This window comes from Panicum hallii, chromosome 8, assembly GCF_002211085.1.
Source record: "Panicum hallii strain FIL2 chromosome 8, PHallii_v3.1, whole genome shotgun sequence".
NCBI classification, from domain to species: domain Eukaryota; kingdom Viridiplantae; phylum Streptophyta; class Magnoliopsida; order Poales; family Poaceae; genus Panicum; species Panicum hallii.
The window spans coordinates 6710681-6738006 of NC_038049.1; the positions used below are offsets into that span (position 1 = coordinate 6710681).

The 27326-nt window shown below is 49.1% G+C and overlaps 3 protein-coding genes across 3 annotated transcripts; 1 reads left to right on the forward strand and 2 right to left on the reverse strand.

The window, feature by feature from the left end:
* Positions 1–1816: 1816 nt before the first annotated feature.
* Positions 1817–4105, reverse strand: LOC112902000 (probable auxin efflux carrier component 9). Its single transcript, XM_025970892.1, has 5 exons — positions 3219–4105; positions 3021–3106; positions 2165–2322; positions 1980–2056; positions 1817–1883 (listed from the first exon to the last, which is right to left on the reverse strand). Exons 1-5 carry the CDS (start codon positions 4103–4105, stop codon positions 1817–1819), a joined length of 1275 nt encoding a protein of 424 aa, XP_025826677.1.
* A 3191-nt stretch (positions 4106–7296) lies between these two features.
* LOC112903041 (phosphoribosylamine--glycine ligase-like) lies at positions 7297–11368 on the forward strand. Its single transcript, XM_025972248.1, has 4 exons — positions 7297–7913; positions 8028–8401; positions 8841–9371; positions 10691–11368. The coding sequence occupies exons 1-4, from the start codon at positions 7667–7669 to the stop codon at positions 11105–11107; spliced, it is 1569 nt and encodes a 522-aa protein (XP_025828033.1). The 5' UTR covers positions 7297–7666; the 3' UTR covers positions 11108–11368.
* A 2424-nt stretch (positions 11369–13792) lies between these two features.
* On the reverse strand, positions 13793–20038 carry LOC112902143 (leucine-rich repeat receptor-like serine/threonine-protein kinase BAM1). The gene is made up of 2 exons (XM_025971072.1): positions 16634–20038; positions 13793–14589 (listed from the first exon to the last, which is right to left on the reverse strand). The coding sequence occupies exons 1-2, from the start codon at positions 19332–19334 to the stop codon at positions 14138–14140; spliced, it is 3153 nt and encodes a 1050-aa protein (XP_025826857.1). The 5' UTR covers positions 19335–20038; the 3' UTR covers positions 13793–14137.
* Positions 20039–27326: the final 7288 nt, after the last annotated feature.

Below are 27326 nucleotides of genomic sequence, written 5' to 3' on the forward strand. Positions count from 1 at the left end.
ACCGTCGGCTACTTATATTATCCCCAACTATCCGTTGGCCATTGTACTTCTCTGTTGGCCTAGGTTAGGTTTCCAAGTAGTGAGAGGAGACATCGGGTTGTGGAGGAAGAGAAGAGCTGTGACATCGCCGGATTGGAGAGCAGATGCGGTGCTACACGGGGAGCAAGGGAGGAAGAAAAGAAGAGAAGGATCGCAAGATTATTTTTCTCTCCTTAGCGGGACCCACCTTTGAGGCCCTAGCCAACCTATTCCATGATGGGACCCATGCGCTTAGGGGCAGTTCGGCCTCATACACTACCGATGCTTAAAGAGGATAGATTTTTATAGGGAAAATAACTAACTTTAAATTTTTCGTTGCAATGCACTACAAGGTCCACAATTTTTTTTGAGAGTTTCTTCGTCACACCAAGTGTGGATGTTTTATTCATTTTCTGAATTTTACTATAAAGTATAAACTCATATATACCGACTCCTAACACCTATCTGTGCCACGTGGTACTAATTAATGTATTGGTAGATATAGGTATGGGCTGGGCATTTGATCCGTGCTGGTTGCACAACGAGCAAGGAAAATAATTATCTGTATCTATTCCCGTTTAAAGATGTCATGAGTAATGATGTATTCAAAGATCTATGCTCCTAGAGTAACCGGCAGACTGAAAGATCAGTGATCCTAAACTATGGTAATAGTTTCAGTGCTTAATGACAACTGTTATAGGAACTACTATTTCTACGAGTTGATGAAACTATTAAATTGAGTTCTGGCATAAATATAGAAGGTCGATAGCTTATGTATCAAGGATCAACAAACTAGAATGAAGATTGGAAAGCTGAAGAATCTATATCTATAGAAAAATTAAGGTCAAGCTCTGGCATCAAGCAAAGGAGATTGATATATCAAGGATTGAGGATCAATAAGGATAAACTTATGGATTGATGAAAAGTCGGCTGGTTGACCATATGCGAAGAATCAAGTTATGAGATGAAAAATCAACATATGAGTGTAAACGGGAAGTTATGAATTTACGCGGATTGGAAGTTCTCAAGTCATGATCAATATTGATGTTGAAGTTGTTGTACAAAATCAACATAAGTAAAAATGGTAATGATATTTGAGAATAAGATGGAAGATTTTGGTGAAATGGAAGATTCTATATCAGGAGTTTACAGCGTGAAATGGAAATTCAAATTGGTGATCAAATTAAAAGAAGATGTTTATCAGAGTAGCACATGTGCTAGCAAATCATGACATGTCATTCAATTAATCTTAGATTATTAGTTTGGTGTTAATTACGTCCGGAAACAGCCCCTGCCTATGCATATAAAGAAGAGATCAGCGGTTCAGTTTATAAATATAATGTATGCGATGTTTTATCTTTACAACTGGCCTGGTTTGCAGAATTGAAGAAAGAGCATTGCTTCCTTACTAATTTTCCTTTTACATCTTAAAAGATACGTAGATTGCTGAATGGATCCACCCTTTTTACGCAGATATGTTACAAGTAGCACGAGAGGTTAATAAATTTCGCTAAATCACCGAAGCCATGAACATACAGGAAGTACAACAGTGACTATTTTTCTTTAGTTTTACATATTGACTTAATTTTGACAACATCAGTCACATTTTTCTTGCATCTATCTATCTAACCTTTGCAACCACATTCAGTTGTCTTCTTAAACAGTATAATTGAGGTTGATGGTGTCTTCTAAATAGCTATATATCTTTGCCCAGGCAACCCTAACCCTTTGCTTATGCTTGCGAGTATCATCGCGTGGACAATCCGACGCTTTGCTTAATTATTCTTGTGAACCTCCATCACAGCCCCAGCAACATACAGTACACAACGGTAACGGGCAGCGATATGAAAGTCCCAAGAATAACCCTGCGAGACAAAGTTATTTGGAGTCAGTCCCCAAGGCATTCAAAAATAAAAACAAGTGAGATTACATGCTAATCCAAGTTAACTGAAATTACAAACCCAGTACTCATGACGTCTGCGTGGACCTTGTATTCTTCAGCGTACACAAACGAGTTGACGGCCAGGGGGAGAGCTGCCTACAATTGATGCAATGTGAAAAGCCATTTGAGTTCTTTCTCGGTGTCCTTCCTTAAGCCTTTATTTGATGAGAAGGTGTGTGTTGGCGCGCACGTGTGGCCTCTTACTTGTACAACAGCAATGCGGAGAAGGATGCCGTGCAGCCCGATGGCGACTGAGGTGAGCAGCACGACCACAGGGCCTACCAGAAACTTTAGGGCCATGGAGATTGAAGCCATGCCGTATCCGCATGGCACAAACCTTTTCTGCCGCGCTATGAACGTCCCTGAAAATGATTGAACGAAGTTCAAGTGAATCCCGGTTCTCTGGAGGTCCAAATTAGATTGTTCAGAGTCTGAACTCTGAAGGTTTATTAAAAGAGAAAAGTCCACTCTACACCATCGAACTATCATAAAAAGATCAATTTTCAACTTTAACTACAAAATCGGATAATGGAGACCATCCAATTGTCGAAACCAGATAAATTTAGCCCTCTGGGTGGTTTCAAAGATGGTATTCCATTTTGTAAAAAATTAAAATATTCAAGTTTAAACTAAAAAATTTATAAGTAATTTATTTTAAATAAAAAATACAAAACGGGTGCCAGTATTTTTCTGAAAATGTAACCTATCTATTGGAACTCTATTTATCAGTTATTCTTTCATGTTTCTAGTATTTGTTTGCTTGTACTTATACCTATTATTTTTGAATAAATAAGATAGAGATAGAGCAACAACAAATAGGTTACATTTTTAGAAAAATTTTAATACTAGTTTCATATTTTTCTGATTTAAAATAAATTAGTTTAATTTTTTATATCTTGAATTTTTAATTTTTAGAAAATATAAAACCATCTTTGAAACCATGTAAAAGGGTCAAATTTGTATCCTTTGCTATCCGATTTTGTAGCTAAAGGTTGAAAATTAAAATTTTGCGACAGTTCGAGAATGTAATATATGAACTTTTCCCTTATTAAAATAAAACCTGAAGCAAACATGCTGAGCCCAACTGCAGCGGTACTTATGGTGAGCAGAGAGTCGTCAACGATTTTTGGCATCTTGATTCCAGACCTGCAAAAGAAACAAAAGGAATATGTGTTCGTTACAAAGTAAAAGCAAACAAGTGCCAAAGCTATACTAATAATAAACATAGGATTGAACGGAAGGATGGAAGGAACTGCACTTGGATGCAATGAGAGACCAGGCGAGGCCAAGAAAACTCGCGTATGTGTTGGGAATCTTGAGAAGCTTCTTCCCGGCGGTCCATATCACGTACTTGGATACCGAAGGCGAGACACCCAACACCTCCGCTGTCATAGCAGCTCCGGCACTGCTCATCATCACCTCCCGTGCCGGCGTCGTGGCCTCGGCCGCCACTGGACTATCTCGTGCCGTGGATGGAGCAACCACCACCTCCATGATAATCTCGCTTCTTCCGGCCACACCGTCATTGATGTTGCTACCTTCATTATCACGCGTGCAGTTCTCTACCAGCGCAGGCGGTTCAGGGCTGATCTTTGCGCTGCCGCCATCGAGCGCCGCCATGTACTCGTACAGGAAGATGATGATGATGATGTTGTACCAGATGCAGACCTGCATCAGCACAAGCTGCGCGACGAGGCTTCCGGACGCCGTCCCGTACATGCCGTCGAGGAGCGGCACGCCGATGATGATGGTGCTTGACATCGTCGGCGCGGAGAAGTTGGTCACCACCCACTTCATAGGCGATGCGAGGTCGGACGCCTTGCCGCCACCGTCACCTCCGTGGCGGCGGCGGCGGCGGTAGCTGGACAGCAGGAGCGCCCATGCGCAAAGGGACAGCAGGATGACCGCCTTCTGCAGCGTGGCGGCGGCGATGAGGCGGCCGTTCATGCCGTAGGGGTCGCTGGTGGCGACCATGCGGAAGATGAGCGCGGGAATGGCATACAGTGCAACGAAGTGGTTGATGCCTGCGCACTGCTCGTCGGAGAAGGCCCGGAGCCACCGCACGGATGCGTAACCCAGAACTGCCGCCGTGTATAGTGGCACCATCGCCTCCACGACGTGGTACACAGCCGAGCCCGGGATCATCGCCCAAAACTCAAGTGATCTAGATCGAGCGATCTGGTTTGGAGATATGTATCTGCTAGTGACTAGCTCTACCTATTTGTTTGCGTGCTAATAATGTTGTAGTGGAGGAACTTATATTTTGCCTAGCGTTGATGGTATATATAAGGGGGCGGTGTCTAAAAAATCTTCAGCTCTAAATATCCATAGCAGACGTTGTTGGAATATACTTTGATCAAGGAGAGGCCCGCGCGCCCCCTGCCACGCAGGCCGAAGCCTACATAGGTCTTGTGTGTGGGGTGTGTCGTGTGTGTGTGTGTGTGTGTGTTGGGAGGGGGGGGGGGGCAGAGATCAATCAGATCCTAGACCACAGTTGTGTAACTTGGCTCCATAGTAGAGCTGTTAGAGTGGCGAGTCAACTCAGGCCCTTTGAGGCGCACTGACCATCAAATCATGGTCGGCCACGTACACGTCAATAGTTCCTCAAACCCAAGCTCCTGTCAACTATCAGATTTTTAGTCCGGTAAGTTCACCCGGGATATTCTTTGATTTGAGGTGAGGGAGATCGCAGGGACAAAAACATTGATGGTCATATAAGACGTGGAACTTGGCGAAGCATAGGGCTGCGATGAGTTGGGGATTAGGGTTTACAACTGATTGGGTTCAATTCTCTATGGGTACCCATGGCCATCTTATATATCAGCAGGTTTGTGTTATAAGGAAACGAGTTGGTTTGGATTGCAAGACTTGGAGTAAAATACTAGAAGAATCTTAAGCTCCCACTCAACTAAAGGAAGCTTAGCCAAACGTTTGGACAACATTGAGGTCCAAATGACCTAACCACATCATGAGCTGGATATTCACAAAGCTTAGGCTTACCTCCTATACCCTCCAACTCCAAGAAAATGAATAGAAAAGCCTCCTCATTCTTTTTTTGGAATTCTAGCAGCACCTTCCCTTTTTTGGTCCGCCACTGTGCTAGTGAGCTTGGGGAAGAAGAAGGTGTGACACTATTTTGTTTACTTTTTAGGAGCATCTGATGTTGGAAACCACCCATCAAAATGGGTTTCGGGGGCGGACCATGGGATGAACCGTCCTCGGAACACCATAATTTCTAGAGGTGAATGGTAACGTTAGCTATCCCTGATAGTGTATATTTTTCAGGTGCGATCCATGCTATCGTTGGCCCTAGAAATCATGGTCATTTTCAAGTGGGGTTGGCCCCGGCCGTGCTCCGCCCCTAGAAAATTATTTTTAGGGGTGGGTCGGGTGCTACATCCATAAATATTGGGTGCAGGTAAACTTCTCAATCGGCCGCGCGTTCTTACGAATTATTTTTGTAGTAGTGTATAGCAGCCTAGAGGTGAGAATATAGCTGTCGTGTGTGGCGCCGAGCAAGCATGGAGTTTGGTCGGAGGGCAGCGGCAGCAACGCGTAGCTGCGGTGGTTGGGCAAGATGCTTATTAAAGCTTGATTGGATCGTTTGCGATTTTGGATCATTCGTTGGATTGTTCGATAAACTCGTACAACGGTTCGTACGCTAGTGCATCTACGTCGCTCGCTGACTTGAGGATTTACTTCGATAAACTCGTACAACGGTTCGTACTTGCACGCCTACAGTATCGAAAATGTGGAATGGTATGGTCGGGAGGATTGGGGAAAACACATGACATACACGCGTGTTGCATTGACCTCAGCCACTGGCGGAGCTATGCTGGGGCCACAGTGGGCTCCGGCCCTCCCCTTGCATTAGGAAAGTTTATGAAGATCCGAGCGCCCGAGTCGCCTGATGCGTTTCCTATCCAGCATCCAGTCCCGTCACCCGTTGTCCTCGCTGAGAGGCAACTAGGCAAGATAGATGATGATGAAGAAAGATAACACAGCGAATATGTTTCCCCTGCTACTAACCAATAGCCAAGCTAACACGCACGTATCTACTGTTTTGGTGCTTCGGCTGCTACGAGATGGTTTTACTGTAGCAACCGGCCCGATCCTTAGATTAGCTGCATGCTCCGCCCCTGGAGCTAAGGCTTGCCATCGGGGTCAACTGATCCCGGTGAAATTCTGGTAATACTATACAAAGTTACTATTCATAACTTTTTCTAGTGTTGCTAAGCCTGTCGTGGAACGATGATGACCTTGTTGGCTGCAATTGCTGATCTCACCCATGCTCCATGCATGAGTACTACTGAAAGTACATGTACAACCAAATAGTTGGAAGAGTTAAGAGGATCAGGGAACGCCAACGTGAAGAGAAACCAAAAGCTTATGTTTCTCTTAGATGAATTAGTACATGGTAAAAAAATTGTGACACCAAACCAAAACGTACAGCCTAACTAAACGAACAACCTAAACAAATATTATTACTCTGGAATAAAAAAATATAATTGGAACGGAAATTTTTTGTTGCATCGCAGACGAGAACAAAAGTTTTTCCATTGGAACAAATATAAAATTTTGTTACAATGGCACAAATTTTAGAATTTTTTATTTAAATTTGTTGCCTCCAACAGGACCATTGGAATAAATATTAAAATTTGTTCAATTGGATCCGATCTACCATTAGAACAAATTATTCCATTGGAACAAATTGTTCCTTCAGAACAAATGTTCAATTGGATCCAATCTTACCATTGGAACCAGTAAATTGTTCCACTAGAACAAATTATTTTATTGGAATAAAATGTGTCTACTAGATATGAGGAAACACATGAATTCATTACATAAAATATTTATTATTGGGTTTATAACCACATAGTAACCTTAATAAAAGAACGGCTGGATCCATAGTGCAAAAAAGAGTGACAGGGAGAACAGAGAACAAAAATATGGTAACAGAGTGACACAGTGTCCTTAAACAAAACAAGTAAGAATAAAATTTAACTTTAGAAAAAAGAAAAAGAAACAAAAGAAAAGGAACATTAGAAAGAGAAAAAAGACAGACCAGAAATATGCAATAATAACTAGCATTAGCATGCACTGCAGGCAACGCTCAGGAGTCTCACGGAGCCGGAGCGGCCGGGCCGCACACGTGCAGGCGTTGCGGCTGACAGCTATCGACATGCAACAGGTCCGAAGTAAAAAAGCCCAGGAATAACTAACTCCCCTCAATCCCCATCATAACCTCATTATATCAGCCCAAGACGGCCCAAGCCAGCCCAATCCGGCCTCAAACCGACCCAGCCTCTCCCGGTCGCCCCCGCCCCCAGACCCTCACGCCGCCGCCAGAATCTCTCTCTCTCTCTCTGTGGCTGGTAGTGGTAGGCGCGGCCGCCCCCTGGCTGCTGCCTGCTCCCACTCGCGGCGAGCCGGCGACCACTCCGCGGCGGCGGCGCCCCAAATCCGCAGCCACAGGCCCTCCCCAGTGAGGCGAGCGGGCGACCGCTCCAGTGAGGGTTCTTGTCCTGCGTGGTCCTTACTTATTCCAACCCATCCATCCTTGGTTCCGTTGGGTTCTTCTTCTTCAGCACTAGTTGGCACACAGGGCTTGTTGCTGCTCAAGAAAGGTGCGGGGCGCAGCTTGTTTTCCAGAAATTTTGGGGGATCGAGCGAACCCCCGCGCCGCAAGCCAACCCCGCCCCAGCCATGGCGTCTGCTGCTTGCAGTATCAGGGGCCCTCTCAAACTCGCTGCAACGCGCGGCTCCGGTGTGTATTACTCGTGCAACGGCTACAGGTCTTGGGTGTCTTACCCCGTTGCTCAGGGGTGGAGCAGCAATTGCTCTTCGGTTGCGACGCGGCATGTCGCATCCCATTGTCACCTGACTCTTCGGGCTTCAGCAAGGTGGCGGTCCAACCTGAAAGCTTCAGCAACCGATGCGGGCATTGTTTCTGGTAAAGTACCTTTTGGACATCCAATTTGCTATCTGAGACTAAACATACTAGTGCTAATTTAAATGAAAATTCAAGAGGGAGCTAGTTTCATTTTAGTCCATTGTCTTCTTTCAGACGAGAAGATAACTGTACTCGTCATTGGTGGTGGAGGCAGGGAGCATGCTCTTTGTTACGCCTTGAACCGTTCCCCGTCTTGCAGTGCAGTTCTATGCGCCCCTGGTAATGTGGGTATTGCTCAGTCCGCGGACGCAACCTGTATTCCAGACTTGGACATCTCCAGTAGCGATGATGTTATCTCGTTCTGTCGCAAGAGGGGAGTGGGAATGGTTGTAGTGGGTCCTGAAGCACCCCTTGTCGCGGGTCTTGCCAATGACCTTGTCAAAGTTGGGATACCAACCTTTGGCCCTTCCTCAGAGGCCGCAGCACTAGAAGGATCCAAGGACTTCATGAAGAAGTTGTGTGATAAGTACAATATCCCGACAGCCAAGGTAATTCCTTTTTCCATTTATGTTGACTGTTAGCCCTGTAGGCTAATCTTCGTATGACTACAGGATTTTGTCTATGCAAGAAGCCTACATATAGGTCATGATATATAGGTTAAGACACGATATACCATTTTAGGTATTATCAATCATAGAGATATTTCCTTTGTTGAGACAGGGTTACTATCCCTGCCTATGCTTTACTAAGTCCATATTAATTGTCACAGACACTAAAAGTAGTCCAATGTGATTTTCCATTAGTGTATCTGGTTTTCTGGCCAAACCACATTAAAGAACTGTTTGTAATTCTAAAGGTTTCCCATTGTGTTGCTCTAGAAAAGAGAGAATATAAAGTGACACAGCCCATTCATTTGTAATTATTGATAATTTCAATTTTAATCCATACAAACCATGTTAATTTTTGCCCGTACCTTCTTTCTTGCAGTATCGAACATTTACGGATGCTGTGGAAGCTAAAAAATATGTCAAACATGAAGGAGCCCCTATTGTTGTTAAAGCTGATGGACTGGCTGCTGGAAAGGGTGTGGTTGTTGCTATGACTTTGGATGAGGCATTCGAAGCCATAGACTCTATGTTGGTTGAAGGCTCATTTGGTTCTGCCGGTTCACAGGTTATCATTGAAGAGTTTCTGGAGGGTGAAGAAGCCTCTTTCTTTGCATTGGTAGATGGTGAAAATGCATTGCCTCTTGAATCAGCACAGGATCACAAAAGAGTTGGTGATGGTGATGTTGGCCCAAATACTGGCGGTATGGGTGCGTACTCTCCTGCACCAATAGTTACAGATGAGCTCAAGCGCATAGTCATGGAAAGTATAATTATCCCTACTGTTAAAGGTATGGCAGCAGAAGGGTGCAAGTTTGTTGGTGTACTATATGCTGGGCTTATGATCGAGAAGAAATCTGGGCTGCCTAAGCTTATTGAGTATAATGTGAGATTTGGTGACCCAGAATGCCAGGTTAGTTACCCATCTCCAACATCTAGTGTTCATTTCTGTATATTAACAGGCCAAGAAGTTCACCAAATATTAATTGTTAAAAACAAGATCAGTACAAATGTCTCATACAATATAAATCCAGTTTAAGAGAGTGTTGGAATGCTTCCAGCAAGAATCTAGCACAGACCTAAAATAATAACAATAAGTATCAAACTAAAGAACCGAAACTGCAAAAATAGCAAGTCAAAAAGTTGCTCTGGCTGAATCAAATAAAGAAAAAGACACGTCAGTTTCCAGGCTCTTTACAAGTAGAACGATCCATTTCGATAGTATACTTCTAATTTACCGAAAGGATGCATTATAGCTTATATACATGTCTCCATTTGATCACTGCAGTTCTGGTTTTGGTTTATATGATCACAACGTAATCAAGGTGTTTTCGTTGGACAACAGAATGCAATAGATATACATATCTTTCCAACAGAGGTTTATATGACCACAATATAACCAAGGTTTATATGAGTGGCTGTTTAGGATTAATCTGCTAGCCATTATACTGCTCTGCTACATTCTTATTTATTTGATCAAAATCAACCGCCATAAAGCTCTCGTTCATGTCATTTTGGAATCTCACATTTGTTGATCACTGTCTGCTGTAAAAAGTTTCACTTCTGTTTTATATCAATGCCAGTCTAACATTTCTTACTTGGACTACTTAAAATTTGATAATACATATATTAGTGCAACAGGCATGCTTTATATTGCCCTGAACCCAAGCAGTGTGACTATGGTGATGCCTGGCAACAGCACCAAAGGGTAGGAACAGATGACATAGTAAGAACTACGAATAGATTTTTATGCTTAATGAGGACCTGAGGAGATACAGGCCATCCTTTTAGATGGGACAACTTGACTCTGAAGGAACTAATCTCCAAAATTCGGGAAACAAACCAATCTAAACTTATTTCTTAATAACAACAAATCCCAAGGCTACTGGAACAGTAAGCACGTGGGATCAGGAGTTCTACCATTATCATATATCAAAATTAAATCTGAAAAACTGTCAGGAGAAAAGGTATAATTGATTTTATCAGGAGTTCTTGTTCACCTAAGTGCATATGAATCCAAATTGCAGTCCAGCATCAGTTAAATTGCTGTTGTTTTAACGAAAAAATATCTAATGCATTACTTCAATTGAATGTATGTTTGATAATCTTATGGCAAATCTCCTTTGCTGTATCTTCATTGTGCATATAAGTTTAGTTGATGAAATTATCTAGTTGACATGTGAAATGCTTTTGTCATCTATTCCTACTAATATATTTTTCCTGCCATTACAGGTTCTGATGATGCGATTGGAATCTGATTTAGCACAGGTTCTGTTATCTGCTTGCCGGGGAGAGTTAGGGAATGTTTCACTAACCTGGTCACCTGAAATGGCAATGGTGGTTGTCATGGCTAGCCAGGGATATCCTGGCTCTTATATGAAGGGGACTGTAATAAAAAACCTCGACAAGGCTGAGCAAGTCTCTCCAGCTGTCAAGATATTCCATGCTGGGACAGCACTAGATGGAGATGGCAATCTTGTCGCTGTTGGAGGCCGAGTTCTTGGTGTCACTGCCAAGGGCAAGGACATTGAAGAAGCAAGGGAAAGGGCATATGATGCAGTAGACGCTGTCGATTGGCCAGAAGGATTCTTCAGGCGTGACATAGGCTGGAGAGCACTGAGACACAAGGAAGCGGTTAACTACTCATGAGATTTTCATAGAGAACCACAACTACGCCGAGCTTGTACTGTTATGAGTAATAAAAAGGGAAACAGTGTAACCCTCACTGCTTTTTGGTTGTGGGAAGATAAAGATCTGCTGGTGAAAACAGCAGCATGATCAAATTTTAACAAGTGCTTATAGCAGCATGATTTGGTAGATGTTTGAACTGATGTTGTGTTCCGTGCCCAGACAAACACTTGAGTGAAAACAGCACCATCTGAGTTCTGACCATTTTTTTTTCTTCCTCAATTTTTGGATAAGTTGGACTCCCAAATAATTGTCACATCTCTGCTTATGTTTTTTCTGAGATATTGTTCATTATTTAAGATTGGGTATAATGCGTGGGATATATTGCATTGAGTCTAAAGGGTGTATGTACAGGAGTACATGGTTTGGAGGGTAAGTAGCCTCTCCTAGAGATAGGAAGGTTATCCCGGTATTACAATCAATCCTAAACTAACCCTATCCGGAGTTGTCTAATATACTCTAATATCCCCTGCAGTCGTAGCGGTAGCAACACGGATACAGTGGTGATATCCCCTGTAGTTCGAATGCCGGTGCGAATGCTTTGACTAGAGTAGCTCTTACAGATGATAGCTCTTTAGTGCCAAAGTAGCTGAGGTCGAGGTGGACGTGGTCCAAGCTGTGGAGGAGGAAGCAGGTCCGAAGCATCAACAAAGGTATACGAGTACACAAAATCAGTAGGCTATTGAAAAGCGCTCGGGCGTCTTCCTTTAGCAACATCGGCGGTAGTATCCATGCGAAAACGGCAGTAGGCGCAGACTTGAATTGAGTGCCAGCTTGATAAGGACCGGCAGCAAATGGCACCACCGCCTGAAAAGGCGGCAACACCGGCGATGATGGCTTGATCACGAGCGTTGGCGCTGCAGCCTGGGAAGACACAGCGACAACCTCATCCTCGGGAGTGTCGGCGATGGAGCAGCGACGAACGGTAGGGCGACGCAAACCGATCTCTCATCGGAAAAAAAAACAGCAGCAGCAAGACGAACCTCCGGGTACTTCCTCCGCGGCCACTCACTCGCGCTCAAGGCAGCGGTGCGGCGGTGCAGGTAGGAGGGGGGAGCGGGGAAGGGGCGGAGCCCCACGGCGCGGCAGCCTGGCAACGATGTCAATTGGCGGTGCGGTGGCTCGACAGCTCCAACAGCGCGGTAGCCTGGCGACCCCACAAGCTGCCTCTGCAGCCACGCACTCGCGCTGAAGGTAGCGGTGCAGCAGTGCTGGTAGGAGGGGTGCACCTGGCCTGTTGCGCGAAAGGGGCACGGATCCAGACGCGGTGCCAGAAGGAGCGACAACACGGAAGCATGGCAGGCCCGGCGGCGACCCCATGGTGATGTCGTGCCCGACGAGGATGACGAGCGGCACCACCATGGATTGGCACGGGTAGAGGTACACCCTCTGCTGCTGCGAGACCACGATAGCATGGCGGATAGGGATCCGCGCGGATCCTACCAGGGCGCTGCCCCTGGCGGAGAGCGATCTTCCCAGGGGCGGCGCGAGCTGGAGACCTAGAGTTAGAATCTAGGCTCGTGATACCAGGTAAGATTGGGTATAATGCATGAGATATATTGCATTGAGCCTCTAGAGCAAATATATAGGAGTACATGGCTTGGAGGGCAGGTAGCCTCTCTTAGAGATAAGGAAGGTTATCCCGAAATTACAATTCAATCCTAAACTAACCATATCCGGAGTTGTCTAATATACTCTAACAATTATAATAGCTATGATGCTTCCTCTTTTGGATACTATGCTGAAAACGTAGATGCACACAGCAGGAACATTGCTGATGGCAGTCATATAGCTACGGAGGAGATGAAAAGCCCAACACAAACAGGTGATACGAAATCCCAAGTTTGGCAACTCCATTGGGGACTACCCAAGTCGAGTCTCCTGGATTGGTTTCTGGTGTCATAGATTTCTCGGTGACCGTGCTACCAGGAGGTAATCAGAAATATTCTCACTTCGTTTTCGTAGCTGCTTGAGCTGTTGCCATGTCAATTCACAGTTAATTTGACACTCTCTTGCCAGGTTCTTAGCAGTCAATCATGCTGTCAATCCCGTTTGGCGAAATGACTTGTAAAGTACACCAAGGCATTCCAGGAAAGTAAGCATCTTTACCTCGTGTCTTTTGACCCCTAATAATAAGCCTTGCAGCTTCTACCCAACCTTTACCTCTCATGATTAAAGCTATGGATGCTCGAAGGTAGAAACGGTTTTCTCGTGTGAAGTCTGAAACTGCATGATGAGACTGCAAATCCTGAAACCATGCTGCCTGTCGATACACGCATATCATCTGTTCATGAGTCTCTGGTTTCTTTCTTTTTTTCCCCCTAAAATCTCTTAGCGATTCATCCTATCTCCTTTGCTTCCATGAAAGTTGTGCAATTCAGTTGTCTAGCAAGAGTGCTTTAAGCGTTGGGAACTGAGATGTTTTCAAAGACTGTCAAGTACCGCTCTTTCCCCGCATCTCTGTTTCATGCTTTCCCTGAAACCGAAGCCCCCGGTCAAGAATCTTCCAACAGATGATCAGCACACCTCTTGCTGACAAAAAATGCCCCAAACAATACAAAAAGCTACGAGCAAGTACCGGGACTACTCTCTGCGCATTAACAAGGATTAGTGTAAAAGCGAAGTGATGAGTAGTAAGTAGAGTGGTAGAGGACAATGGGTGGTGGCTAAAGATTACCAGGAGATTGTAAAAGTGCCAAAGCTCTGATGATGGAAGCTAGCATCATGGAGGATGCTACTGCATTGGACAGCACAAACCCCTACTAGCTGCTGCTGCTAGGTGATAGCATATGATCAAACCCTATACACCTTTGGTAGACCAACCAAAAAAGTAAGAGGAAAAAATAAAAATAAAGTTACAAAAAAAATTAAATGAAGTTACATGTTATTGATTGATCCCCAGCTCCTACTTGTCACCATCTATCTCCAATGTCGGCCGGCCATACTGTAGACCGCTTGCTAGCTCCAATCTGCACTACATGCATGACTTGTTCAGGCCAGCAGGTCCGGGACGAACAACTTGTAGCAGTTGGCCGGCGGGCCGTCCTTCCCGTCGGGGCTGCTGGTGCTGCTGCTCTCCTCCCCGCCGGGGGACGTCGTCGTCGACGGCGACGGCGACGCCTGCGGCGGGAGCTCGGAGAGCATCTGGACGACCTCCCGCATGGTGGGCCGCTCGACGCTGTTGTCCTGCACGCAGAGCATGGCGACGAAGAAGAGGTGCGCGACCTCGTCGGCGGACGCGTCGCCGGCAGCGAGGAGGCGGCGGTCGGCGACCCCCGGCACGGCCTCCCGGCGGCCCCCCGTGGCGCGCCTGGCCCACTGCACGATGTCGACGCCCTCGCCGAAGCCCCCGACGGGGCGGCGGCCCGTGACGAGCTCCAGCAGGACCACCCCGAAGCTGTACACGTCGCTCTTCTCGTCCACCCGCAGCGTGTACGCGTACTCTGATAGTAAAAAAAAAGCCAAGAAAAAAAAAGTTGCACAACTCAAGTTAAAAAAAAATGCAGCAGTGGCGTAATCGTGCTGTCTCAAAAGATGCAATGCAAATCCAAGCGTATCTAGAGTTGAGCAGTTTTTAAACACGAGTAGACTCGCATGTTTGATTTGAATAGCGCACACAAGAAACTGGCTGGCTGCTGCTCCTGTGCATCGAGGACAAGACCTGGTAGGCACACCTATGCAGCAATGCAGTGCAACGAATCCCAAGGGGAATGCCTGGCAAGGCCCCGTCAAATCCATCGGAATCTTTCCCAAACCAAGCCCAAGGAAAATCCTCCTTCCTAATCTTTGTCCATTTCGCCCATCCCCGGCCGAGATCCTGGCCCTAGGACAAGATCTTGGGCACGTCTACAAGTAGTACGCATGCATGAAACGGAAGATAAAGAATGTGCACCCAAGGTGATCTTCTTCGCAGTTACCACTTACCAACCAAAAGGTGGAGTAGCAAAAAAAAAACAAAAAAAGGGAGGTGCGCGCCGTGGCTGCAACAGTAGAAAAAGCAGCCCTCGCTTTGGCGACGACGCAACGGCGAGCGTTGGCGTGCCGCTTTGGCGAAGCCCCAGGCCGGGCGACCGGCCGGAGCGGCAGGCGGATGACGAAGGCTTTTGGCCTGGCTGGGTCGCGACTCGCAAAGCGTAGTAGCAGCGTACCGCCCGGCCGGCCATGCTGCCGGTCAAAGATACGGCATGCAGCGGGGAGCGGGCGGGAGCCGGGGACCAGCCACGGCCTGCCGTGCCGGGTCTCTGAGCAAGGCTCGGCGAGCAAGATCGCATCGCGACCACTCCTATATGGATGCAAAGGAATTTAATGGTGCAAAATCCAACCTGCGCTTCAGGCTTTAGCCATTGATGGCGTTTTGGATCCTGGGGCGAGCTCGATGCTGCTCCTCTGCGGCGCATCTCCGGCCTGTTCTGGCCTGGCCTGGCCGTGGCGATGGCCGGCAGCCTGCTCCGGCTTGACGCGCCAGGCCAGGCCGAGGCCGCCGCCCCCTGCCACGCCGGCGGCAGGGTACAAACACGCACGTCCGGCTCCGACCGCCGCCGCGCCGCGCGGGACCGTGCCCCTGCCCCTGCCCGGCTGCTGCCCTGCACGCCCAATGCGCGGCTTCCAAGGCTGCCGTGTCGCGGGGCGCACCCACCGGCCTGCACTGTTTGACCGTGCCACTGTGCCCGCGCGCGCCCTCTGCGGGAGGGATGGCATGGCAACGCCGCTGCCGGCTGCCGCCGCGGAGGCCCACGCCCGCGTCGTCCAGTCACCGTCGCCGTCCCCACCGGCCGGGGTCCCGCGCCTGGAATTATTGGGCGCTCGAGTGCGTCGGCCCCGCTTCTCCCCACCGAGCCTGACCAGAGGGCCTCTTTTTGGCCGCTTTCGCCCCCGGGCCCGCCGCCCAGCTGCAGCGCTGACGTGGCTCGGCCGGTGGCCTGCTACCCTGCTGGCTGCCGCTGCCATGTACGCGTACGTACGTATGCGCCCTGCAGAGGCCCGTGTGGACTAAAGTGGCAGGCAGCCACCCCCCAGATCTTGCCGTTTTTCCACAATAATGCCCCAATCATTCACATTTCTATTTTCTCTTTTCCCCTGCCAAAATACGGTAACGTATTCGACCCGGTCTACGCTTGTGCGGGCGGTGTACGTACGGTCACTCTAGTTGTCGTGTGACTGGCCTACGGTCTACGGTCGTGCCGGCCTGGCACGCCGGCGACCACCGCGCCCGCGGCGTCGGGCAGGCTAGCCCCCATTGACCCGCGGCGAGAGACCACCGGACCGACCCCCCACGGCACGTCCCGAACGCTCGCTGACACACAGCCATTGACTTCCCCTCTGGGTGGTGGGTCCCGCGCCCAGCCAGCCACACCGGATCGTACACGCCGCCGGGCAACGCGACAACCAGGTCGATCGGGTGATCAAATCCTAGCCGTCTGATCGACGCCACGTAATGTAAAAAACGTGCAGGGAAGGCGAGAAAAAAGAGAGAGAGAGAGCGTGTACCAGGGGCGATGTAGCCGTAGGAGCCGGCGACAGCGGACATGCACTCCGACGTGGCGGCGCCTCCCCCGGCGCCGGGGCGGAGGAATTTGGCGAGGCCGAAGTCGGCCACGCGGGCCTCGCCTTCGCCGTCGCCGTCGCCGTCCCCGCTGCCAGCGAGGAGGATGTTGTTGGACTTGACGTCGCGGTGCACGATCATGGGCGCGCAGTCGTGGTGGAGGTAGCACAGCCCGCGCGCCGACTCCAGCGCAATCCGCCGCCGCCGCGCCCAGCACAGCGCCGCCCCGCCGCGCGGCTGGTGCTGCTGCCGGCCATGGAGCGCCTCGCCCAGGCTGCCGCCGCCCATGTACTCGTACACCAGCACGTTGGCGTCGCGGTTCGAGCAGAAGGCCAGCAGCCGCACGATGTTGCGGTGCCGGATGCTGCCCAGCGTCCGGACCTCCGCGCGAAACCCGCGGTCGTCGCCGCCGCCCCCGCGGGCCTGCAGGCGCTTCACGGCGATCGCGCCGCCGGAGCGGGTGCGCCCCAGGTACACCGTCCCGGCGCCGCCGCGGCCCACCACGTTGCCCTCCTTCATGCACTCGATCACCTCCGCGATCCCGAAGTCCACCTTGTGGAACGCCGTGAACCGCCACTCGCCGCCGCCCTCGCCGGCGCGGAAGGAGCGCGCGCGCAGCACGGCCGCCGCGGCGAACACCACCGAGCACGCCAGCAGGCCCAGCGCCAGCACAAGCTTCAGCTCGCCCGCCCCGGCGCGCCGCGTGCCCCCCGCGGACGCCGACGCCGCGCTTCCGCCCCCGGCGCCGCCGGTGGTGTAGTTGCACGGCCGGCCCAGCACGGCGCCGCACAGCCCCGGGTTGCCCGCGAACGCCGTCGCGTTCAGGTACCCCAACTGCCCCGTGTCCGGGAGCTGCCCCGAGAGGTCGTTGTACGAGAAGTCGGCCGCCGTCAGGCTGCCCATCGCGCCGATCGCCGCCGGGATCGCGTCCTCCAGCGCGTTCCGGGACAGGTTCAGGTAGTTCAGCACCCGGATGCCGGCGATCGCCTCGGGGATCGGCCCGGACAGGTTGTTCCGGCTGAGGTCGAGGTACGTCAGCTCCCCGCACTGCCCCACCGCCGCCGGTACCGGCCCGGACAGCTCGTTCCCGCTGAGGTCAAGCTTCACGAGCCGCCGGAGCGCGCCGACCTCAGGCGGCACGGCGCCGCCGAGCCGGTTGTTACTGGCCAGCAGCGTCTGCAGGGCGGTGAGGTTGGCCAGCGTGCTGGGCAGCGGCCCGGACAGCAGGTTGTTGGACAGGTTGAGCTGCGCCAGCTGCGAGCTCGACGCGCTCGGGCTCGGGTTCGGGGGCACCGCGCCAGAGAGCAGATTGTTCTGGAGCTCCAGCAGGTTGAGCCGCGGCAGGTAGAGCAGGCCGGCGGGGATGCTGCCGTTGAGGTAGTTCTGGCCGAGGCGGACGCGGGTCAGGCTCGCGCACGAGCCGAGCGACCCGGGGATGGGCCCGAACAGGAAGTTGTTCATGAGGATGGCCGTGTGGAGCTCGCTGGACGCGCACAGGGTCTCCGGGATCACGCCGGTGAGCCGGTTCGACGACAGGTCGACCAGCCGGAGCGCGGCGTTGGCGCCGAGCCCCGCGGGGATGCGGCCGGTGAGGTTGTTCATGAACAGCTGCACCGTCTCCAGCCGCGGCAGCGCGGCGATGAACTCCGGCACCGGGCCGTGGAGCCGGTTGAGGAACAGGTTGAGCAGCTTGAGCGAGGTGAGGGACGCCAGCGAGCGGGGGACCTCGCCGGTGAGCGCGTTGTTGGAGAGGTCCAGGGCGGTGAGCGACGTGAGGTTGCCGAGCTCCGGCGGGATGGGCCCGGAGAGCTGGTTGGTGTGGAGGAAGAGCGTGTCGAGGGAGGAGAGCGCGCCGAGCTCAGCGGGAATCCCGCCTGTGAGGCCGCAGTTGGAGACGTCCAGCACGGTGAGGCTGCGCAGCCGGCCGAGCTCCGGCGGGACGCCGCCGTCGAACACGTTGTAGTACCCGAGGTAGAGCTCCCGGAGCGTCGTGAGGTTGCCGAGCTCCGGCGGGATGCGCCCCTGCAGGTTGTTGCCGTTGAGCGACAGGTACTCCACCGCGGGCATCCCGCCGTACGCCGCGGGGATCTCGCCGGTGAAATAGTTGCCGCCGAGGTCCAGGTACTGGAGCCGCGGCAGCGCGGCGACGCCGAGCGGGAGCGGCGCCGAGAAGTTGTTGTCGTAGGCGTCGAACACCTCGAGCGCCGGCAGCGACGCGAAGTCCCAGCCGTCGAGCCCGCCGCCGAGCTGGTTCCCGGAGACGTTGACGTGCCGGAGCGCCGGGAGCGCCGACGCGGACACGGCGCCCGCAATGCCGTTCCCGGCGAGCGAGAGGCTCTCGAGCGCGTCGAGCCCCGCCACCCGGGCCGAGACGGCCTCGCCGCTGGACACGTTCATGTTCGCGAGGTCCACGGCGACGACGCGCCCGCCGGCGCACCGCACGCCCGTCCACGCGCACACGGCCCCGGCATTGCCCGCCGCCCACGACCGCAGCGCTTGCGGGCGGCAGTTGAGCGCGGCCTTGAGGGCGAGCAGCGCCACCGCGTCGCCGCGCAGGTCGCCGCCATTGCCACCGGCAACGGCGTCGGCGGGCAGGAGCGCGAAATGCAGGAGCAGGAGCAGGAGCAGAGGCGGCGGAGCCCTCATCTAGACGCTGGGTCGAAATCCCTGTCTCCGTGGCTTTGCGAATTGTCGTTGCGGGAGTGGAGCTAGAGCAGCGCGGCCGCCATGGGCGTCGGCTTCCGAGGTGGTTTAGTAAGCTCGATGGAGAGAGGAGGGGGTAGCAGGGTGGTGCAGAAAGGCATGCGAGAATCTTGAGAAGCTTCACAAGAAGATGGAGGGGGGAGGCTTGAGGGTGAAGCCGGGAGGTGGGAGATGATGACGAGGTCAGGCGGGGGGGATCGAATATGTTCTCGGTGGCAAGGAGGGCTTTGTCTTTTGAGGTATATATGGCGTGTGGGAGAAGGGTGCCTGTCTTCTCTTCACTAGCTCAGTGGTCTAGTACTCTGCTCTGCATTGTGCCATTGCTCTGCTCTCTGCTTCAGTGCTTGTGTGATTCTGTATGAGTCTCTCTCTCTCTCTCTCTCTCTCTCTCTCTCCTCATCTCTACTCCTTTTGCTTTTCTTTGGGAGGAGAGGGAAGGGAACTGTTGAAGGCCTTTTGTGGGCAAGGAAGCAGCCATGGGAAAAGGAGAGATGGGGGGAAAGCACTGTGGTAGGGAGTTTCTAGCTTTGAATTCTCCAAGGACGGCGATGCCGCTTTGTTATCTTTGCTTGAAATGGTTGCGCTATTTGGGTAAGAGGGTATTTGGGAGAAAGGGTTTTGTTTTCAATTGTGGCAAGGGCGCCCCCGACAGGAAAAGAGGAATGCACTCCGGTCTCCGTCAAGGTAAGAGGGGCCTATGAATTCCGGCAATGATTAAAGAGCAAGCAACTGAAAACAAATGATCTGATGTGTGCACACTCAGGTTGTTGCGTTGCTCAATCGATGAAATGGAAGCCAGGTGTTTCCTCCGTCTCAAAATATAAGGCGTGGTTTGATTCGAAACGGTCTCGAAATCACACTTTGGCTCAATTCGAAACGCGTTGCTCAATCTTTCATTTGATCATCAGAAAGTATTCTTTTTTGTTCAAACAAATACGAACACTTCTATATAGCACAAAATTTTCATACTATTGGACTAACTTTTACGGTAGGATTATGTAGTTTGAATCGTAAAGTATGTGTAAACCTTGTATATTTGAAAATCGGAACTAGGTGTAACGGTTAGTCCTAGTTAAGATGAGACCTAGTATAAAAAAACTACAAGGAGATAAAATGAAACATTTCGAACCATCTGCCAAGATACCCATTGGATAAGTCACTCACGAGGTCAAGCAACGAATAACTTTGGAACCCCAATTTCTGCAAAAAAAAAAGATAACAACAACATTCTGGAGATGAGATGCTAAAGGTGGGTGAGTGGCAAGGAAGGGACGGGGTTCCATGTCACCCTGCCCATCCGCGGTGCCTGGTGGGACGCAGCTGCAGCTTCAGGGCGACTGGGAGGAGCGGGAGCGCGGCCGGCCGGCCGGGCAAAGCAGCGTTCAAAGGCGGCAGGCGCCGGCTGGCCGGGGCATGCAGGGGCCAGCCAAAGAAAGAGAGAGAGAGAGACAAGGAAAAGGGAGGTGAGGTGAGGAGGCAAGCTAAAGCGGCTGGCCGGCTGCGGAAACAAATTAAAAGGCGGCGCTTGACCGCTTTGCTCCCCGGCGCGCGTCCGGCTCCAGCCCGGCAAAGCGGCGCCGGCGCCGGCAGCTGGCCGTGGCACGGATCGATGGGGCTCGGCTCGCCGGGATCCTCGTGATGGTCTGGACGGAGGTGTTGTGCAGTGTGCGGCGCCACGGCACAGATGTTCACTCGTTAGCTTGGGAACGAGAAGGTAACGGTAAGGTAAGCTCGCTCTAAAGCGAGAAGTGGTTAGCTTTATTTGAAAGGTTTTTACTGGAATTGGCGTATGTGAAAAGGGTTAGGGTTACTACTCGAGTTAACGTTGCTTATGCCACGTTTTGGTACTGTGGCTGCTCTGCGAAAGGCTCGAGCTTGTGAAGCTACACGAGCATGCTTGGCTAGGGCCCTAAAAGAGTCGTCGGCCTTGCTCTGAGCTCAAGTTCTAACTAATAGCCGCACCAATGAGACACACTAAGACTACGATTTTGATCCCTAATGAGCAAGAGGTACAACCACCGCCGTTAACCATCCAACCGATGCTCGATTCTCTTTGCTAACTTTACGTTATCAAACTTGCTCCAAGACGAGTCCTATCTATATTCAAAAGCTTAATGAACCCAGAGTTCTAACCGATGTGTACCCAATTTGTCTTCCTCGTGTTATCACTTGAGGAAACATGCAAAAAGCTATATTGCTTATGGCTACAGTTTGTTCGTAACAAAAGCTGATGAAGGAGATGAAACGTGCAAGTAATTGGAGTCAACATTGTAGGTGGAATCCTTGGGCTAGATGACAGAGAGGCAAGGAAAACTTCACCAGTAGAGATAGGGTTTTCGCTGGAGCTTTCCATGATTTTTCCACTATCTAGCACCAATTTCACATTTTTGGCCTCAAGGGTTAAGGGGAATACTTCTTGATCTAGTTCTTGTATACTTAGAGTGAGGGGGCAGGTAGGAAGAGAGAGAGAGAAATATGATTGATATGTTGCTACTGAAATTGTGTTAATAAACACAATAAGAAGAGTTAGTTCGTAAAGATATTTGAGATATGAAATTATTATTTATTATAATATGGAGTGATGTTTTTTAACTTCATATATAAAAAAAGCAAGTGATGGATAGGACATGGATGTATCAGAGACGCACTGATTTTTGCATCTTTCAAATATCGAAATTTGTTGATGCCGCCGTGAAGCACGCCACTACTAAGAAGATACACTGGCAGTCAGCATCCATTAGAACAAATGACCAGCTACAGAAGGTAGCTGGCAGGTGCCAAACCTGCTAGCACAAATCCTATTTAGCCACTTGCACAAACATTCTCTGTACGAGTGATTATGAGTGGTCTACATCATACACATGGAGAGGACAAGTAACATGGATGGCTAGTCAAGATGGGTGCTGACTAAGTGAAGTGACAAAGCAGTCTAGGTAACAATAGTGTTAGTCTTGGAGTGGTAGTAATCAAGATTGCAAGACAAGGTGACATGTACCCATCAGAAGCCTACCTAATATCTAAACAAGTGATGGTTAGCCATGTTTGAGATATGTGCTTGGAGGTTTCATAGTTTGGCCTTGATACAGTAGTGTGGATGGATGGACGTGTAGCATCATCATTAAAGCTTGCATCACCATGAAGCTAAATCAAGGTACCATGATTGTTTGATGAATAGACAAAAGATGGATAAATGACGCTCTTAGGTAAGGTTGTGTGTGCATTTAAAAGGTGATTTTGGGATTGTTGAAATGTGCAACGTATGATGGATATCTAGAATGACTTGTCTGGGTTTTAGACATTTATCAAACACTCTAATGTGTGTTTTATAGGTTTCCGTATGTAGTGGAGGACCGGAGGAGAGAAGAGTGGTAGGCTAAGAATTGTATCCTAACACGATGACCTTGTGGATTTATTTTGTACAACAAAATATTGTTTCTGTGATTCAATTTTGTCATTGTGATTGCAAACATACAAAACAGGTGATTGCAAATTTTGGCTTTGTGTTTTTTGACACATTAACTACTATAGAAAAATAATTTTGGCACTGAATAAATGATGATGTTGTACCCACTTCGTGCATGAGAGCTGCACACGTTAACGTTCGAGAAGAGCGCATGGACGATATACCAAAGCTTCAGACCTTCTTCAGACAGTGCAAGACCAATAATCCACAATTCTTTCGTGAGTTCCAACTGGATGAAAAGAACGTAGTGAGGAATGTGTTCTGGAGCCGCGCTAGTCAACTGAGTGATTGTGAAGATACTGAACTAATGAGCAAGCATTACTGATCGACATTCCAATGCAAGCGTGGTGACATTCCGCCATAGTATCAGTTCGGTGCTGAATAAAAAATAATAACATCTTATTTTTGCCTTGTACGCAGATTACTCCAGCGTGGTGACATTCGACACTACATATCAAACCAATCACTATAGTATGCCCCTGGTGATGTTTGTTGGTTTCAACAACCAATTGCAGAATGCAGTTTTTGGTCTGACATTGCTGAGAGATGAGCGACTGGATACGTTTCAGTGGTTGTTTAGGCAATTTAGAGTTTGTATGGGTGGCAAGGATCCTGTTGTTGTCTCTACATGTGTGTTTATCTATCATTTGTGCCTTAGAAAGCCGATTACTAAATTTAATAGGATTGCTGAAAAATATAACTGGATTAGTGTGATTTCTAAAAAAAATGAACATCTACCTTTACTCAATATTTCTGAATTACTGTATTCATCTGTAATATTTCTATTATCAAATTTGAATTATTGAATTACTGATAATACTATTGTTGAAATTTGACACAGATCAAGATGCCTCGATCGAAAAAAGAAATAAATTTGGTATTTGAAAAAACATACCACAGATATTGTCATTGGCATGCCACATACAAGTATCAGAACGAGCTGAACCAACATAATATTCATAATATTCAACATCCTAGGCTGTCCGAAACTTTGACATCTGCTATCAACCACCCCCTCAGACTAGTTGAGTTCGAGCAAGCCTAGGCTGCGATGCTTGATAAATATCAAGTCCATGAGTCAAAGGTACATATGAAATTGTACGATGAAAGAAAGATGTGGATTGGAGCATATTTTAAGGAGATATTCTATGGTAGAATGATGTCAACGCAGTGGAGTGAGACTGTAAATGCTACAGTCAAACATGGTTATTGTGATAATTCCACAGCGATACATGAATTTGCCAAGTCTTTCCTAGAACTTTTGGAACACAACAAAGAGAATGAGGTGCAGGAGGAGTTCAATTCTTAGGTAAAAAGAAAAGTAAAAAATATAAAACAAAAGAAAAAAGATGTAAATTTCTAGTAGTTTATACATAAAAAAATGATTTTTGTGTTTGTATTATCATGCAGGCCCCGTTGTTACATCAACATATTATGGGTATGATAAGCCGCTCAGCCGAGTGAGCACCAAGGCCGTGTACAAGGAATTCACATGTACGTATAAATCGAGCACTGCTTTCTATGTGCGTCCAGACCCAAGTAAGGCAAATTACTACTTGGTGAAGCACACAAGGCAGTCAACTGGTTTTTCATGGCTATATCACGATTTTTGGGTGAAGGATGTTGTGAATGAAGAAATGCTTGAGGAGTCGGAACTCAATTGCGAGTGCATGAGGATTGAACACATAGATAATCTTGTCATTGTGATTCTCTTCCTATTTGCTTGGCGTCACAAAAAATTGTGTTTCCCTCATTTTTCTTTTCCTATTTAGACTACGATTTCAGATAGATTTTAGGGACTTTGGTGTGCTAGAATATTTGAGAGCATGACTTGATTAATTCTTGATCAAATCCATCTCACAAAGAACCTCGTATTTAAGGTTCATCGTTCATCAAGGTTTCCCAAAATCTGCAAAGCAGACGTGAAATCTTGATATTTTTATAGATATCTTGACAAGTGATGTTTCGTGTATGGATCTACCTTAGGCTTAAATGTGAACAAATTAAGATTTTGTTGAGCTTGTTTAAAGTTTTGACTGGACAATTGTCTCTAATTTTGTTGTCAGATAACAGTGGGCAAATGCCCACCTCCCGCGGTCAGACAACTGCTTACAACCTTTAAGACCACCAATATATGCAATATTGACTATTTATTTTTCTTGGGATCCAGATGGCGAGACAACGGCCATCAAGGTCAAATTTTGTGAACTAATTGAGTTGGGGTTATTTTTTATTAGCTATTTAGTGGTTAAACAACCAAGAGTCTCATAAAATCACCAAAAAATCCAGAGGTTGTTCTCAAACTTCGGCTGGGTTATAAGACTGATGGTGAGACTGCAGTGGTTCATGATCATATCCATGTGGGATTCGCTTTGGAGCATCTAAAGTCCTACTCTAGATGGATCAATGTGGACTTAGGCATGTGTACACAGGGCGTCCAAGCTGAACATGGGTACTAGATTGTACGTGAGGTTAAAACTTGACACCCCTTGGACCACCTCGCATTCTATAGCAGAGACAATGCAAAAGCTACATGGCCCCCAAGTCTGAGATGTATGTATTGAAAAATTAGAGGCTCCTGCTCCTACTCACCCATCTCTTTTTGGTTCTACATCCAAAGCTATATCTCTTACTGCTTCGCCACTCATTTACCACACAGTTAATGCCTCAAGTAGTGGCACATATATATCCTAGCAACCAATTTGGCTTGCCGCTAATCTTTATTAATGGAATCCATGGGATATTTGTTTAGCTATATGGACACTAGCTAACCTCGGTAGCTATTCTAAAACATGCATCTCGCACCAAATACGATGAATTCTCATTGAAATTGGCAGACAAAAATATGTGCATAGTTGGTGAAAACCATGACTAGAAGTTTTTGAAAGAGATTTGAAACTTGTTGGATCTATGTAAGATCCATGCACCTAGGCAGAAGCTAAACCATGGGAAGTACACAATCCTATCTCGTTGACTTGAACAGACCAAGAAAAAATATGTATACTGCAAATTCATAACCATGGCTGAAAAGAGGCCTGCCCCTCTCTCTCCCTCTGTCTCTCTCTCTCTCTCTATGCTCTCTCTGTGTGTGTGTGTGAGAGAGAGAGAGAGAGGGATTCGGAAACAGTTGGAGGAGGGGCGGACAGGGAGCTCATGCTCAGCACACATGCCCTCCTGTGTTCCCCGGCCCACCGTGCCGTAATACCACGCAGCTGATGCCCACGGTCCTCCTCATCTTCATCACGCCCCCCTTTTCTGACCGCTCCTCATCAATCTTGGATAAAACCCACCCGGCCAGCCCTGCTGGCTGCTGCCGGCCGCATGGTGGAGCTAGGTAGGTTACCAGGCAGCAACACGGCCGTACGTCAGACGGCAGGCCGGCCACACTGGCCGCTGCTCGCTCTGCAGCCAGTCGAGTCAATCGATCTCGAGCTCGCGCACGGAAAGCGCCAGTGGCCGGCGCTGCGGCTGCTGCCACCGCCGCACTAGTCATCGTGTCCACTACGCAACTCCGTCACCCTTCAGCCAAACTCCAGTGGTGGTCAGGCGATCAGGTCGCACTGCAATGCATGCATGGCCTGCAGCGGCTCTCTGCGACATGCAACAGGCGAGCGCCACGCGGTGTGGGTAGTGCTTCGGCTGGTGGTGCGTGTGATCATGGGCGAATCATTGTGTCCAGCGCAGCTGGGACTGGAACTGCATGGTGATGATGGGCTTGGCTGATGAGTGTGTGTGCCGCCATTGGTTGGTTGGGTGGGTACGGTGGTCGCCGCTGCCGATCGGTCGTCGCCGCCGGCCGGAGGGTTGTTCAGTTCAACATGGAGGCCCTGCAGGGGAGGGGATCCATCATTGCAGCCGTTGGGGCTGGATTTGTATCTGCGTGCATGCGTTCCGGCCATTGATGGCTGCTGCCTCGGAGTTGTGCCTCTGCCACGCATGGTTCTGGAAGGGCCTCCGCCCATTCCGCCATGCAGGGGTGGACATGGACTGGGACAGGACGTCGTCCCCTGACCTCGGTTCCTGTGTTCTGTTCCTGGGACAAAATGGTACAAGATTTATCAATTTTTGTTCCTGAAATGTGTTTATTCAGGAACAGTTTCATGCGAAAAGTTAGAAAAAAGAAACTTTTCCTTAGGAGTATGTTTGCCACTGAAAAATTGTAAATTGTTCAGAGTTATATTGGTACTTTTTGTTTACTTAGAACAATTTTTTTGGGAAAAAAGGGTATTATCATCAGTCGATCGAATTTGAACCAAGTGTCAGCGATTAACCTGACTCGAAACAAACTGGTAGATTACACCGTGCACCTTTTCACCCTTTTCCCTGTCCTAGGAAGTTTCCAACAGCTTCACATGGCTGCATGAGTAGTTCACCGACGCATGCACGCCAAAGTGTGGAAGGAGAGCCCAAACAAAAACAAAAAGGAATCTTGGGGAGCGCTCTCGCTAGTTCGCAAAAAAAGCGCCACAAAC